General features: G+C 35.8%; 1 protein-coding gene across 7 annotated transcripts in view; it reads right to left on the bottom strand.

The window, feature by feature from the left end:
- Positions 1–16,119, bottom strand: part of METTL25 (methyltransferase like 25) — a 136,851-nt gene that overhangs the window by 55,797 nt on the left and 64,935 nt on the right. For 5 of the 7 annotated variants that reach the window (XR_009494448.1, XM_059886833.1, XM_024992400.2 and 2 more), the window contains exons 6-8: positions 15,458–15,552; positions 8,565–8,594; positions 3,849–3,922 (exon numbers count right to left, since the gene is read on the bottom strand). Coding sequence is in view for 6 of the 7 variants with exons in the window: in XM_059886833.1 (XP_059742816.1) it covers positions 3,849–3,922; positions 8,565–8,594; positions 15,458–15,552 (199 nt within the window). In the remaining variant the exon portion in view is untranslated. Of the gene's footprint in view, positions 1–3,848; positions 3,923–8,564; positions 8,595–14,376; positions 14,466–15,457; positions 15,553–16,119 lie in introns of all 7 variants that reach the window. The other 2 variants (XM_059886836.1, XM_059886834.1) reach the window with 1 other exon arrangement.

Genomic DNA, 16,119 nt, shown 5'->3' with positions numbered 1-16,119 from the left:
TGTATTTCTTATACAGTGGTTTACAGTACTCAGTATGAAAGAGAATTATAAAGTATATACATCTATTTCTCTGTCCTCTTTTGAAGAGTTCTGAAGGATTTTTAATTCCATGAAATGCTTTCTTTGGCATTTTATTCCCTTAGAAAGTTTCCAGATAAGGACTAATTATAACATCTTAAAAATTATACAAATTATTGAGTTTTAACATAAATGTTCAATGCTAAGTCACAATTATAATCAACAGAGTAAAGATACTCTGTTAATTTAAGTTCATGAAAAAAGTTTACTTCTAATATAAACAATTATACTTAAAGAACTTTCAGAACAATGTTTCAAGTATTCTGAAGTGGGATATCACTTGAAGACAATATATTTTAGTTAGCAAGGAAAATTAAATAAAATGCAAAAGAAATTATTAAGTGATCTTATTTCTATCTTTAGTACTCTTGCTGGATAGAGATTCCAATCAAGGTAACCTTGTTACATTGCTAATACAAGGAGACCTATAACTCAACTCATATTTAAAAATATCCCAAAGAATTTACAAGGAGACCTGTAACTCAACTCATATTAAACATATTCCAAAGAGAAGCATGGGATAGCAAAAACATTTGTGGACTACAAATTTGGTCCTAGTCCTGGTTCTTTTAAGCTGTACGACTTAAGACAAGCTTTTAACTACTTTATCTTAATTTTCCTTATTACTATAATGAAGTGATTGCAATAGATACTAGGGATATAATATGTAGCTCAACTAACCCTGAGGTGTGGCCTGAAATGAGATTATAATTTTATTACTATTGCATAAAAACAAGGATTTAAAAAATACAGTGTGTATGTCAATAAAATGAAGTTCTATAAGCAATACCAAATCTGAGAAACAGAGCATTACCAGTCTTTAGAAATTCCTATGTGCCCCTCGCCTTCCCCACTCATCACTCTGTACTCAACTGCCCTCCCTCCAACAGGATGCTATACCACTGAATAAGGCTTGTGTTGATCATTGCTATGCTTTTCTTGATGCTCACCACATATTTTATACTCCTGCATAATTATACAGCTGTGTTTGTTTCCAAATTATAAGAATGGATCCATCCTGCAGGAATTTTTCTATAACGTTTACAACATTCATTCACTTTGATGCATGTAGTTGTAATTCACACATTTTCACTAAGGCACAGTGTTCTACCTACAGTTTACCCATTCTCCTATTAATGACATTTTTGTTCATTTTATTCATTCTGTTTAGACTACTGCTCTTATAAACACTGCAGCTATTTATCATTCTTCTGTTGTTGCTGCTATTGTTGCTTTATTCTATTTATTTTCTTAAATTTGGTCACACTGGGCAGCTTGTGAGATCTTAAATCCCTGATTGAATCAAGGACTGAACCCGGGCCCCGGCAATGAAAGCACTAAGTCCTAACTGCTGGACTGCCAGGGAACTTGCCTTTTGTGTATCTAAGAAATGGCATCTGGGGAAAAATGAAAATCTCAAGCTGAGCTCATTTCTCTTGGTTTCCATCTTCTCCTAAATATCTGATAATTTTCAATTTCCTTGCTAGTATCTGATGTTCACCAGACAATTAAAAACAAATTTAAATACACACATACACACAAACACACATACTTGTATACACTCACCACACACACGCATATGTACACATCTCAGCATTTTCAGCTTTTTTCAGATGGAGAGTTAGCTCTAATTATAGTCTGCTGTTCTTGGATGTGGGTTTCTCTTATTTTCTTTGGTTTTTGCATATGCCATCCTGACTAGATTATGAAAGACTCCTATGTGGATACTAGATCCATAGTATGCATTCAGAACTTGATAGACTGCCTGCCACACAATAAACAATCCCTGTGTTAAAAAACTATAACAAGTACAAGTCTTGGCAACTTATCAGAATGTGTGGCTTGATACTGGGAAAAGAAAATAAGCAAACATCATTTTAAGATTCCTAAAGATTGATAATGGCCATGCCATTCCCCAGAAAGGACAAAAGAAGTCAAAGGACAGAAGAAACAGCAATAGAACTGGGGTGAAGCTGACTTTGTATTTTGGCTCTGGCTGAATCTGGTGTATTTTTAAGGTACTTAAGAGAAGCTATGTGAGTTAAATTGAGAAATGTAGATTAGAACTTCAGAAAAGAGGTATGAGCTGGATACATGATGTAAGTTATCTCGTTACAGTAATTGCTAAGAGAAAGAAGAAATATAAAGAGACAGCAGCTGAGTATAAAACACTAAAGAATTTCTAGAAACACCAAGGGGCTAAGTAAGAAGAACACTTAAAGAAGATAGATGAGTTTTGAGAGTAAGAAGAGGAAACTTAGAGGAATGTCGCTTAATGGAAGATAATGAGGAAGGCAGTCTGGCAAAAGCAATTATTGCATGATCAAATGTGGCTGAAAGGTTAATAAAGGTCTGGAATGAAAAAAGTATTATAATAAATAATATCTATTGAGTAATCAAGGCAGGCAAGAATGTGGAAGGTTAGAGAGATTTGAATTTTTAAGTGAGAAGAAAGGTTTAGGAAAGAGTTTAGATGATTTTAAGCAGGAATTAAGAGAACAACAGAACAACAAACACACTAATGAATAGATCTGAGGGCTTAAAGGAAGGCAGCCAGTCAGTATGTGAGTGAACATGAATTTGCACAATTTTGTGACTTTTGCTAACAAGGTTAACATCTTGGGGTGAGAAAGAAATCAGTTTTCCAGAAAGAAAAAGGAATTAGTTTACAGGAAACCATGAGAAATTCATTTCTAGACATTTTGAAGATTAATATTTGGAAAAGAGAATGGATAGTGGGATACAGATTTTGGAGTTAACTACATAGAAATGACAATTAAAATCAATGGCATATGTAGATATTTACATGTCATAATTTTTTTAGTTAAAAGAAAAAGACTATTTTTCTTAGAGAAATTATACCTAATCTGAAAATATTAATAGCTTCCATTCCTATTAATGAGTGTGGATTTGTTTTTGTCTTTGAGAACTTGAAAACTATCCTATTTTAAGAATAATTCCATTATAACCAAATGGCAATAAGAATCCTAAAATTATAACTAGTAGGAAGAAACTCACGAAACCCGAAGGGACTGCAGAAATATATGTTTGAGTATAGCAGTTGTTAAACCACTATTATGAAAAACTCTCCTAACCCTTGCCTTTGTGTATAGGCAGTTATTATCTGGGGAAAACAGAAACCAAACACAACATACGCAGGGCTACTGTTTTACCAGTAGAGACAAGAATGGCCACAACGGCTGTTTAAAATGGACATCTGTTCTGATTACTAAGCTTCATGCTCCAGCGGTTGTGAACCTTCTACGACGTAACCTTTGCTCATATTTGGGCTTCCCAGGTGGAGCGGTGGTAAAGAATCCGCCTGCCAATGCAGGAGACACAAGAGACGCAGACTCAATCCCGGGGTGGGAAGATCCCCTGGAATAGGAAATGGCAACCCAATCCAGTGTTCTTGCCTGGAAAATTCCATGGAGGAGCCTGGTGGCCTATACAGTCCATGGATCACAAAGAGTCGGACACGACTGAGCACTTAGACACACATACACACACACCTGCTCATATTATATTCACTGAATTACTAATATATAACATTTCAATACTTCTCACACTCTAAAGTGCATTTTACATATGTAACCATATATAACTTAATCATCGTAACAACTTCCCAGTACAAAAGGGAATCATTAGAACTCTTATTTCATGCTCAAATTCAAAGCTTCTTCTACTAATAACAGTGACCCTGAATAAATTCACCTGAAAATGAACAGTCACACAGGATAGATATTATTATTGAAACGAAATCATCATACCATTTGGTGATGCCATAGCACTCTTTAATAATATCCTGGAGTATGGCACGATAGAAGAGGGACTCAGTAGGCAGCTGAAAAAAAAAGCAGATACATATGAGCACAAGAAACAAGTAAAAAACAAAAATTAAATCAATGCTTGAGAGTTGGGACCATAAGTGAATGTTAGAAACCTGAGTTTGCTGTTAACATAGAGGATAATATTATAACTCTTCTATTCTAAATAAAATGTACCTGGGGGCTAATTCTCACTGAGAAAATAAAAGAAACTATAAAAGAAGTAGTAGTGAATGAAGCAGAAAAGGAATAATCAAAGAAAAATGAGCTAACATCCCAAATGGAGTGCTTATCATTTAAAAACGTAGAAATAAACGTTCACAACTGCGTCAGCACTGTAAAGAGAGAAGTAGGATGTGTGCAAAAGAGCAGAGAATGTGGGTCTTTCCTCACAGACGTGGATTAGAGATTTAACCTAGGACGCTGAGCCAGAGAGAAAAGGCACTACACTACATAAGGACATTCCAAAATAGGTTCACTTCCTAGGGAGAAAGAAGTGGGAAGTGACCGTGAAGGTCCAAAGGTAGGGAAGAAGGCCTTAGTGATGCACGTTAGCTTCAAAGAAGTAGAAGGTAATAAAGTACTATACAGAGAGGAAAAATGCTTCACTGTGGCAATGTAAGAGGTACTCTTATACTGCTGCTGCTGCTGCTGCTAAGTCGCTTCAGTCATGTCCGACTCTGTGCGACCCTAGAGATGACAGCCCACCAGGCTCCCCCGTCCCTGGGATTTCCAGGCAAGAACACTGGAGTGGGTTGCCATTTCCTTCTCCAATGCAGGAAAGTGAAAAGTGAAAGTGAAGTCACTCAGTTGTGTCCGACTCTTAGCGACCCCATGGACTGCAGCCTACCAGGCTCCTCCGTCCATGGGATTTTCCAGGCAAGAGTACTGGAGTGGGGTGCCATTGCCTTCTCCAATAGTGGCCAAAGACCTTTTAATACTGATAGTACAGGAAAATTCAATATCAGGAACAATAACCCTGTTTCCATGTCAAGTTACTGTTGAAAAAAAGAAAAATGAACAAGGAAGGAGGTCAACAATAATTGAATACCTCTGAGTAGTCAAATAAGGTAAAAACTGTTTTAAAGACAGAGTTCAATGAAACGTGCATATCTAATAAGTTATCCTTTTGTAACTTTAATTCTCCTTCTGAGCCTCACATTGTTACTATCATTTGTTTTCAACTACAACACACTGGATTCAAGTGGAGTTTAGCAGAAAATAAACATTTTGCCTGTGTGCTCAGGCGGGAAACCTATTCTACTGCCCCACTTCGCCACTTAACATCAAGTTCCTACACTGCGTGTCCCAGATGCTGAGACTAAAAAAACATCTCAAGTTGGCAGTTGAGGGTCAACCATTATTTCCTGGGTCTTTACCCAATGGCATTGCCTTCTTAAGTCACTGGAGAACATCTGACTTGTAGGGTCTTGAGACAGTACTTTGAACACAAGTTATATCCTCACTGGATGGTGGGAGCAGTGAGAAGGGCGATTCTAGTAAGAAATGGTATTAGAAATACCAGTTTCCAACACAACTCCTAAATGACTCACTGAAAAGCAGACATACATATACTTGAGTGCCCACACTAAAATTTATAAACTTCAAAAGGCACACTCCTTATACAAAATCTCTTTCCAAATACAACTCCTTAAGACAAAATCTCTGATTTATAAACTTTCATTTCCTGAAGAGTTTTCCAAAAATTTCATTAAGAATTTCCCATCTCTGGATATATTTTCTATTTGATAATTTTTGATCTTCAGTTCAGTTCAGTTCAGTCACTCAGTCGTGTCTGACTCTTTGCGACCCCCCGAATCGCAACACACCAGGCCTCCCTGTCCATCACCAACTCCTGGAGTGATTCTTTTTTGCAGTACCTACTATCTCTATTATCTGTCCCCCATTTCCCCCAAATCCTTCCAGTTCTCTCACAGAAATGTTGAAATCCCTTTTCATATATTAATACCTACTCATATTGTTCTAGTGAAATTCAAGACATTCTGAGAAATATTTAATGAAGTAAAACATTAGAATTATAAATGGCTTACAAAATTAACTTTTTATTTGATTAGTTATAATAGATAGGAACTTCAATGTTATGTACATTTTATATAAAACTCCTAAAAACACTGAAGCTGTTGTTTGAGCTGAGGAAGCCTGGCTCTGATGTCCCACTACTAAGCCATGATACTATTTTGCTTCTTCCACATTTTGGCAAAGATGGGGTGTCATCAATTTTTTTATTACACACTTTCATGTACAAAAGCTGAGAAGAAACTCTTAAAAATAAAGCTCTCCTTTCCCATGCCTTTTAGATAAATTATATAAAATGATATTCAGATAATTTAGAAATACATGTACATTTAATTGTTATTAAAAACTGACTATAGAAAGGCTACCAAAAAGACCAAGAAACATACTTTAAGCAAGAGAACATACAAAAAATGGAATGCACAGAGGAATACAAACAGGATGGAATAAATCATCATTCCCCAGTAACCCTGAGTAAAGAACTTTACAGCTGTTTCCTAAGAGAAAGGAAAGAGAGTTATGAAGTGCCTTCGAATGTGCACTCCTTGAATAACCAGGACTATCCATCCTGGTAAATACAGATGGGGGTAAGTGGGAAGGAAGTCAACATCTTCCGTGCAGCCTGTGCCTGACCACTCCAGGAACAAGCTGGATGTGCCTCAGAGTTTACTTTCTTTCCTTTGCAAATGATAAATCAACTTAACACTTTAATGAATTTTAAAATGAGAGGGAGCAGACAGAGGACACCCTTAAAGGATGTATATGTATATTAAGACATACATGTTATAGGTCTAGTGGACAGGGCACTAAGCTGGAAAAACTCTACAATTAATTGAGCTAGAATGTACTATTAAACTTGTGCTGTGTATCATGTTCTCACGTAAGTTTGGGGAATACTTAACTCACAAGATGGACTGTAAACATGAGCGAGCACTTGGGAAACTGAAGGGCAGAGCATAAATGCACTGGGGCATTATTATGATTAATGCTCTTTCCTCTTCCAGACCCCTAAGGAACCGCTATTTTGATCTGTACTATAGTCAAGAGCTTGGGCTCCAGAGTCAGAGATTCAAATCTCATTGTTCACTACTTAACAGCTTTCTTGTGTGTATTGTGAGATAATAGTCCCCACCTTAGAGGCCATGTATGGGGCATTTTAATTGAAAAAGCCAACTTTGAACTGAACTTTGCTAAGCATTGTATGAAACTAAGCTTTCATTTTCATGATCATAATTAATCACCTAAAACAGTAACAAGAGTTGATATGTACTGAAGACTTACTATGTGACATTGTTTTAAGCATTTTACATCTTTCACTCATTTAATCCTCACAAAAACTCTATGAGAAAGGTATTATTATTACTCTTAGTTTTATGATTATTATTATTTGCATTTTACAGATTAAGAAATTAAGCTGTGGAGAAATCATGATGTGTCCCCAGCTCACTAAGCCAGTAACTGATGTAAGACAAGACGCAAATCAGCCGTCAGAGAATAAAGCCTACAAACTTAAAGTATGCTCGAATGTCTTTAAAAAATCAGTTTTTGTCAGTTTTTAGGTAGCTACAATCAATATTTTTTTTATAATTTTATTTTTTTTAATTTTATTTATCTTTTTAAATTTTTTAACTTTTTTTAAACTGTGCTCAGTCGTGTCCAACTCTTTGCAGCCCCATGGACTGTAGCCCGCCAGGTTCCTCTGTCCATAGCATTTTCCAGTCAAGAATACTGAATTGGGTTGTCATTTCCTCCTCCAGGGGATCTTCCCAACCAGGGATCGAACCTGCGTCTCTTGTGCCTCCTTCATTGGCAGGCGGATTCTTTACCACTAGTGCCACCTGGGAAGCTCCGACTTTTTAAAAAAAGTCCACACAAAGTTCTTAGCATTGTGTCTGATCCAAAGTAAGCACTCAGTAAATGATACTTGTCACTACTATTATCTCTTATTATATTTAAAAATTAAAATTGACATATTAATACTCTGAAAAGAAGCTAAAAATAAATCTCTAAAATTTAGGTCCAGTAAGAAAATTTTGTGATAAATTTAAAAGGAACTCTAAAAAAATGTTAAAAATATTAAAACGTGTCATAAATCATAAGGTAGAGGATAAAGCAATTACATTGAATACATTTAATATCTGTTTATATATAAAAACTCATTTGGTTGTTGCAACTAATGACTAATGAATTCAATAAAAACAGAAGTTAAAAAACCACCAAATAAAATGTGTGCTTTGAACTATAGCTAAAAAATAAATTGAATGTTATACCTTGTTTATCTTTGCTTGAACTAAGCCCATAAAAGCTTGAAAGTCAGCAACAACATTCGTCAGAAATATTTATAGACTGTTTAACATAATATGAAGAAATGAGGTCCTAGTATAAGAGTATAATGTAGAAGTCTTCCTAAAAGCTTAATATTCTTTTCCTGAGAGTTCAATTCTCTTTTATAATAAAGTAAACTTACAGAAAATGTGTAAGTTTGAATATGAAGAGGAGACAAGAAGAGGGAGTATTTATTAAAATCCATCAGGTTTTAGGTTCACCAGCAGGTCAGGTATGAAGAGCACTTTGAGAAAACCTATCACTTTCATCAGCTGGATTAGAGTAAACACTCTCACTTACCCCTTGGCCAACTGCAACCCGCTCCAGAGCCTTTAAGGAGAAAAAAATAAGACAAAGATAGTTGATATGTTTAGTCTTATCTTATAAAACTTATAAACACATTATATGAGGGCTTGTAAAAGTGACATTGAAAGAGATTAATTAACTGATAACATAATAGTTTATACACTTACAAGTGTTAATATCACGAAGGAATGCTAACTCGTACACTTGTATAATTTAGGGCTGCTATATGCGTGTGTGTCATGTACACAAACACACACACACTGCAACTGTATACACTCTTTGAACTTAAAAGGAATTAGAAAACTGGAAAGATATAAAGACACATTCTTGGCTCTCTTTTATTGTAGCTAAAACAAATAAATCCAAAGCTATTATAATATATGTAATAAACATAATTTATATGCTATGTTTTAATTTATTTTCTTCCAATTTTTAAAAAACATATAATTTTATCTTTTATTAAATAAAAGTATATCGAACAAATTATGGTTGAAATCTTAGCTTACAAAAGTACATGTTTTTGGTCTGCATGGTCTGCAAATTCAAATCAAATTCACGTATGATCAACTCACTTTAAGAGAAAGTAATACATATTTTACAATTTTACATGTAGTTAGTTTTACATTTATATTTACTTAAAATGCAAAATATTTTTATAAAACATTTCCTAATATTTCTAATAAATACTCTTAATACAATATATATGAAAGATTTGTTATAATTCAAATATGGAATAGAGCCTTCTGAAACTTTCAGTTTTTTTTAGAAACATACATTTCCACATTTATGTTGTTTTATAACTGAATCACATGATAATATTTTAACTAAAATTTTATTATTAAAGCTTTAATTAGAAAATATTTCAAACATAAAGTAGTAAAATGTAACATATTTGCATACACTTCCTAATTCAAACTACTCATATTTATTTCAGATGCCTATGTCTTCTTAAATATTACTTTTTAGATTTAGCTGAATCATGTCCTTTTAAAGCTGAAAGAAAACTTACAGATTATCCAAAGTGCAATTTTTGCAGATGCACAAGGTCACTGACAATGAAAGGAACTTGTCACAAGTTGCACAGTTAGTTAGCAGGTGAGTAGGAACTAAAAACTTGTTTTCCAAATCCCAATTTACTTTTCATGATCTCATGTCATGAAGATTTAGTGGGAAAATGAGCTCATGTTATGAAAGTTTGCTTCACAGAAATTGTTTGAAGAAAAAAATGGAACTTTCCCATTGACTTCAAGGATACCTTCACTGAACATCAAGAGTAAGAGTGTTATGAATACAGAAGATGATTATTAAATAATAAACTTTTTATTTTATACAGGAGTATAGACAATTCCCTGGTAGCTAAGATGGTAAAGAATCTGTCTGCATTGCAGGAGACCTGGGTTTGATCCCTGGGTCAGGAAGATTCCCTGGAGAAGGGAATGGCAACCCATTCCAGTATTCTTTCCTGGAGAAATTCATGGACAGTGGGAGCCTGGTGGGCTACAGTCCTTGGGATCGAAAAGAGTCAGTCAGGCATGACTTACTAATATTATAGCCAATTAATATTGTGACAGGCAAGTTTTTAATAATATATTATTTGGTGTCAATACAAATATCATATAACACAGGGCTAATTTTGGTATGTATTGTTGATGAATTTATCTTAGAAAACCAAATGTTAAATTTTGATTACATGATAAAAGATAAACAGGTAGGTGATAAACAGTTTCTTACAAATATTAATAATTTTTATTGGCCAATAAGTATAGATGATGAAGAGAATATACTAAGTGTTCATTTCATACTAATATTTTTATATTTTATCAGGCTAAAAGTATGCTGATAAGATTACACTAATATAATTCATTTATTCCCCCCTGGTTAGTACCCTTAACAATTCATCTGAAAGTTACCAGAAAGATATCTCTCTGTCTGTCTCACTCTCTCAATCCTTTAAGCTCTGAATATTTGTAGAAAAGGTGAGTTATGAAGAAAAAGGCAATGAAACAAGAAACACCAAAAAAATGTTCCTTAGACTTTCTAAGATTTGTCAAGAAAAGAAATCCACATGAGCAAAGACAAGGATAGAGCTAGAAGGAAAGGAGCATTCTCTAAGAAGCTGACATTAGTCAGGCAAAGTGGTTGATAAATTCTTTATTTTGGAATTTACTTTTCAAAAACCCTTCTTCATGGTTTGTTGAATGTTTATAGCAAACAGTTTTGTTTTGTTAACATACTATATTCTTTTATCTTTCTAACGGATATTAATTGCTATTATATATTATTTTGGATAGTATCTGTTTTTATTTTGGATTGTTTTCTCCAAGTTGCTTCTTTCCTATTTGTTTATCTGATCTCTGTTCTTTCCTGTTAGACTTTCTTAGACAGTTAAAGATTCTTGGCTGTCTGCTGATAACTAAAATGTAGGTATCATAAACTTGAATGGAAGCACTGTGCTTATGAGAGGACTAGTAATTACAGACCTCACCACAAAGGTCCTATTTTATCGTGAAATTTCTAATGCCAGTATCTTCAGACTTTTCTCTTAGCCTAGTCAGATTCCCTACAAAAAGACTATTTCAATTTCTTCTTGCTTAGAGGAATCAGTAAACTAAAATGGACAGGAATGGGTAAATTTAATTCAGATGACCATCTTATCTACTACTGTGGGCAAGAATCCCATAGAAGGAATGGAGTAGCCCTCATAATCAACAAAACAGTCTGAAATACAGTACTTGGTTAAAGCCTCAAAAATTACAGAATGATCTTGGTTCGTTTCCAAGGCAAGCCATTCAATATCACAGTAATCAAAGTCTATGTCCCAATCACAGATGTCAAAGAAATTGATCCGTTCTATGAAGACCTAGAAGACCTCCTAGAACTAACACCTAAAAAAGATGTTCTATTCATCATCAGGGACTGGAATGTAAAAGTAGGAAGTCAAGATATAATTGAGTAACAGGCAAGTTTGGCCCTGGAGAACAAAATGAAGTAGGGCAAAGGTTAACTGAATTCTGCCAAGAGAATGCATTAGTCATAGCAAATACCATTTTCCAACAACACAACAGATGACTTTACACATGGACATCACCAAATGGTCAATACTGAAATCAAACTGATCACATTCTTCATAGCTGAAGATGGAGAAGCTGTGTACAGTCAGCAAAAACAAGACCTGGAGCTGACTGTGGCTCAGATCATCAACTTCTCAGAGCAAAATTCAGGCTTAAACTAAAGAAAACCAGGAAAAACCCCTTGGCCAGAAAGGCATGGCTTAAATCAAATCCCATGTGAATTTTCAGTAGAGGTAATTAATAGATTCAAGGGGCCAGATCTAGTTAACATTGTGCTTGAAGAACTATGGACAGAGGTCCATAATATTGTACAGGAGGCAGCAAACAAAACCATCCCAAAGAAAAAGAAAAGCAAGAAGGCAAAGTGGTTATCTGAGGAGACTTTACAAATAGCTGAAGAACGAAGAGAAGTGAAAAGCAAGGGAGAGAGGGAAAGGTACATCCAATTAAATGTAGAGTTCCAAAAAATAGCCAGAAGAAACAAGGTCTTTTTCAATGAACAATGCTTAATAATACAAGAAAACAACAAAAGGGGAAAGACAGGTGATCTCTTCAGGAAAACTGGAAACATCATGGGAGTATTTCACCCAAAGATGGTCACAATAAGGGATAAAAAGGGTAGAGACCTAGTAGAAGGTGAAGAAATCAAGAAGAGATGGTAAGAATACATGGAAGAACTGTATAAAAAAGGTCTTAATGAACCGGATTACTACAATGGTGTGGTTAATCATCCAGAGTCAGACATTCTGGAGAGTGAAGTCAAGTGGGCCTTAAAAAGCAATGCTGTTAATAAAGCTAGTGAATGCGATGAAATTCCAGCACAACTATTCAAATCCCCAAAGGATGATTCCATCAGGGTCTTGCATTCACTATGTCAGCAACTCTGGAAGACCCAGCAGTGGCCACGGGACTGGAAAATAGTCAATCATAATTCCAATCACTGCAGATGGTGACTGCAGCCATGAAGTTAAAAGACACTTGCTCTTTAGAAGAAAAACTATGACAAACCTAGACAGCATATTAAAAAGCAGAGACATTATTTTGCTGACAAAGGTCGAATAGTCAAAGCTATGGTTTTTCCAGTAGTCACATATGGATGTGAGAGCTGGACTATAAAGAAAACTGAGCACCAAAGAATTGATGCTTTTGACCTGTGGTGTTGGAGAAGACTTGAGAATCCCCTGGACTGCAAGGAGATCCAACCAGTCCCTCCTAAAGGAGATCACTCCTGAGTGTTCATTGGAAGGACTGATGCTGAAGCTGAAGCTGAAGCTCCAATACTTTGGTCACCTGATGTGAAGAACTGACTCACTGGAAAAAACCCTGATGCTGAGAAAGATTGAAGGCAGGGGAAGAAGGGGATGACAGAGGATGAGATGATGGGTGGCATCATCAACTCGATGGACATGAGTTTGAGCAAGCTCCAGGAACTGGTGATGGACAGGGAAGCCTAGCATGCTGCAATCCATGGGGTCACAGAATCAGACACAACTGAGCGACTAAAATGAACTGAATTTAATCCTAATCCCCAAGAAGGGTAGTACTAAAGAAGGTGCTAACCATTGGACAATTGCACTTATCTCCCATGCTAATAAGGTCATGCTTAAAATCTTGCATGCTAGGCTTCAGAATTATGGGAACCAAGAACTTCCAGATGTCCAAGCTGGGTTTAGAAAAGGAAGAGGAACTAGAAATAAAATTGCCAACCTTTGCTGGATTATAGAAAAAGCAAGGGAATTTCAGAAAAACATCCATCTTTGTTTCATGGACTACACTATCGCCTTTGACTGTGTAGATCATGACAAACTGGAAAGCTCTTAGAGAGATGGGAATACCAGACCACGTTACCTGTCTCCTAAGAAACCTGCATGCACGTCAAGAGGTAACAGTTAGAATCCTGTATGGAAAAACTGACTGGTTCAATATAGAGAAAGGAGTACGATAGGGCTATCTGCTGTCACCCCGTTTATTTAACCAATATGCTGAGCACATCAGGAGCAATGCTGAACTGGATGAGTTACAAGCCAGAAGTCAAGAAAGGTGGGAGAAACATCAACAACTTCAGATATGCAGATAACACCACTTTAATGGCATAAAGTGAAGAGGAACTAACAAGCCTCTTGAGGGTGAAGGAGGAGAGTGAAAGAGCCGGCTTAAGACTAAATATTAAAAAAACTAAGATCATGGCATCTGGCCCCATTACTACACGGCAAATAGAAGGGGAAAAGGTGGAAGTAATGACAGATTTCCTCTTCTTGGGCTCCAAAATCACTGCAGACAGACACTGCAGTCATGAAATCAGAAGACAATTGCTTCTTGGCAGGAAAGCAATGACAAATCTAGACAGTGCGTTGAAAAGCAGAGACATCACTCTGCTGGCAAAGGTCCATATAGTCAAGGCTATGATCTTCCCAGTGGTCAGGTACAGTTGTAAGAGCTGGACTGTAAAGAAGGCAGAATGCCAAAGAATTGAAGCTTTCGAACTCTGATGCTGGAGAAGACTCTTAAGAGTCCCTTGGATAGCAAGGAGATCAAACCAGTCAATCTTAAGGGAGATCAACCCTGAATATACCCTGGAAGGACTGATGCTGAAGCTCAAGTATTTTGGTCATCTGATGTGAATAGACAACTCATTGGAATGGTCCCTGATGCTGGGGCAGATTGAGGGCAGAAGGAGAAGAGGGCGTCAGAGGATGAGATGGCTGGACAGCCTCACCGAAGCAATGAACACGAACCTGGGCAAACTCCAGGAGACGGTGAAGGATAGGAAGGCTGGGCGTGTTGCAGTCCCTGGTGTCCCAAAGAGCTGGACACGATTGTGTGACTGAAAAACAGTAAGAAGTCAGTTTCCCTACAAAAGACTATTTCAATTTCTTCTTGCCTAGAGGGTATAAGTTGCCAACATTCTGGGAATCAAGTCATTCCAAAAATGAGCTGACATTCTAACAAGACCCTAAATGAGTATTATTTACAAATATAATGAAAGAACAAGACAAATTCCCAGAAAAATATTTTAAAAGGATTTATCAAAGGAAATCATTTTTTTAGCAAAAATAGATTTCTAAGTTAACTCTCAGATACATGACCTAGAACATTGTAGCACTGTTTCTTTACATTGCTGTGTTATTGGCAATATAAAATTATCAAAATAATGACCACATAATAGTTAAATTTACCTTGGGGTTGTACATTAGAAACATTATTGTAGAAACAATATTTTACATTTATGATGGCAAAATCCATTTACACCATTTAACTGGAATTTGGTCCTTTTTAGACCAACATAACACCACAAACAGAGAAGACTGTGGGCCAAAGTGTTCTAGATCAAGGATAAGAGCCAACTCAGACATTTTAAATAAAGATTTCAGTTAACTAGATAGGTACTTCCTATCCCAGACAGTTTAATAATATTTTTCCCATTTTATGAAAACTTAGGAGACCAAATGATCTGCTATACACACGCACGCACACACACACATACACACACCCACACCCACAGAGCTGTGGATAAAGCACTAAAGTAATTCTGTGTTTAAGAACTGGTTGTTGGTACATTTTATATGATAATTAAAGTAATTACATGTAAGAAATAAAGTGCCATAATGCAGAATTAAAGTATAACTATAAATTATGACCATACTGCATGCAGAGTGAATAATGTTGCAAGGGCAAGCCGTTTTTTTCCCCTCATAATTTGCAGTGCATAAATGCATTAATAAAGATGCTCTGCAAACTTTGGCATTTAACAGAGCCAAAGAAATAAATTCAGCAACATCTGGATAAAGCTTTTAGTTGAGAAAGAACAAATCCTACCAAACAGGCTGACATTCTGGCGTTTCGGCCACAGCACCATCTCTCTTCCTTCAAATAGTGGCACATTGGAAATCCCCGCCTTTCTTGGGTATATTCTGCAGATGGAAGAAAAATATGAATTATTTAAATAAAATTCTTCCTTTTTTAGTTAAAGTAAACAATCTATTGAGAGCGCAAATCAGTCATTTGAAAGTCAAACAGTAGTTAAACATGGAAGTGGTAATGTTTAAAAGCTCATTCCAGTATGTTAATTGAAAACATATTAATTTTATGAAAATGGCATTTTCTCAACAACAGCTGTTTTGCATTCAAGCTCCAGGTCTGATACCAGCCAATTTACCAAAATTATTTTTCAAAGATTTAACAAAAGCAATTTAAAATAGAAATACTTTTCATGTGCAGTGTAACTATAGAAGATAAGTAATGAGATACTGGGCATTTTCTGCTGACCCAACTTTCTAATAAAATGATTTATTACATGTGACATTTGGCAATTTATTCTAGAACAATATTAATTTATTCCCAACAATGTTGAAGCATCAATATTTTTTCCCCAGCCACAGTGTTCACTTTCCAGAACAGCTGTATGCACTCTTCTTTTTTCCATTATATTAATAGGATGTTACATTTTCAACTGTGATTCAGTTTGGCTCAACTGCATT

The sequence above is a fragment of the Bos taurus genome, chromosome 5 (assembly GCF_002263795.3).
Source record: "Bos taurus isolate L1 Dominette 01449 registration number 42190680 breed Hereford chromosome 5, ARS-UCD2.0, whole genome shotgun sequence".
NCBI lineage: Eukaryota > Metazoa > Chordata > Mammalia > Artiodactyla > Bovidae > Bos > Bos taurus.
This window is presented reverse-complemented; position numbering and strand designations above follow the sequence as displayed.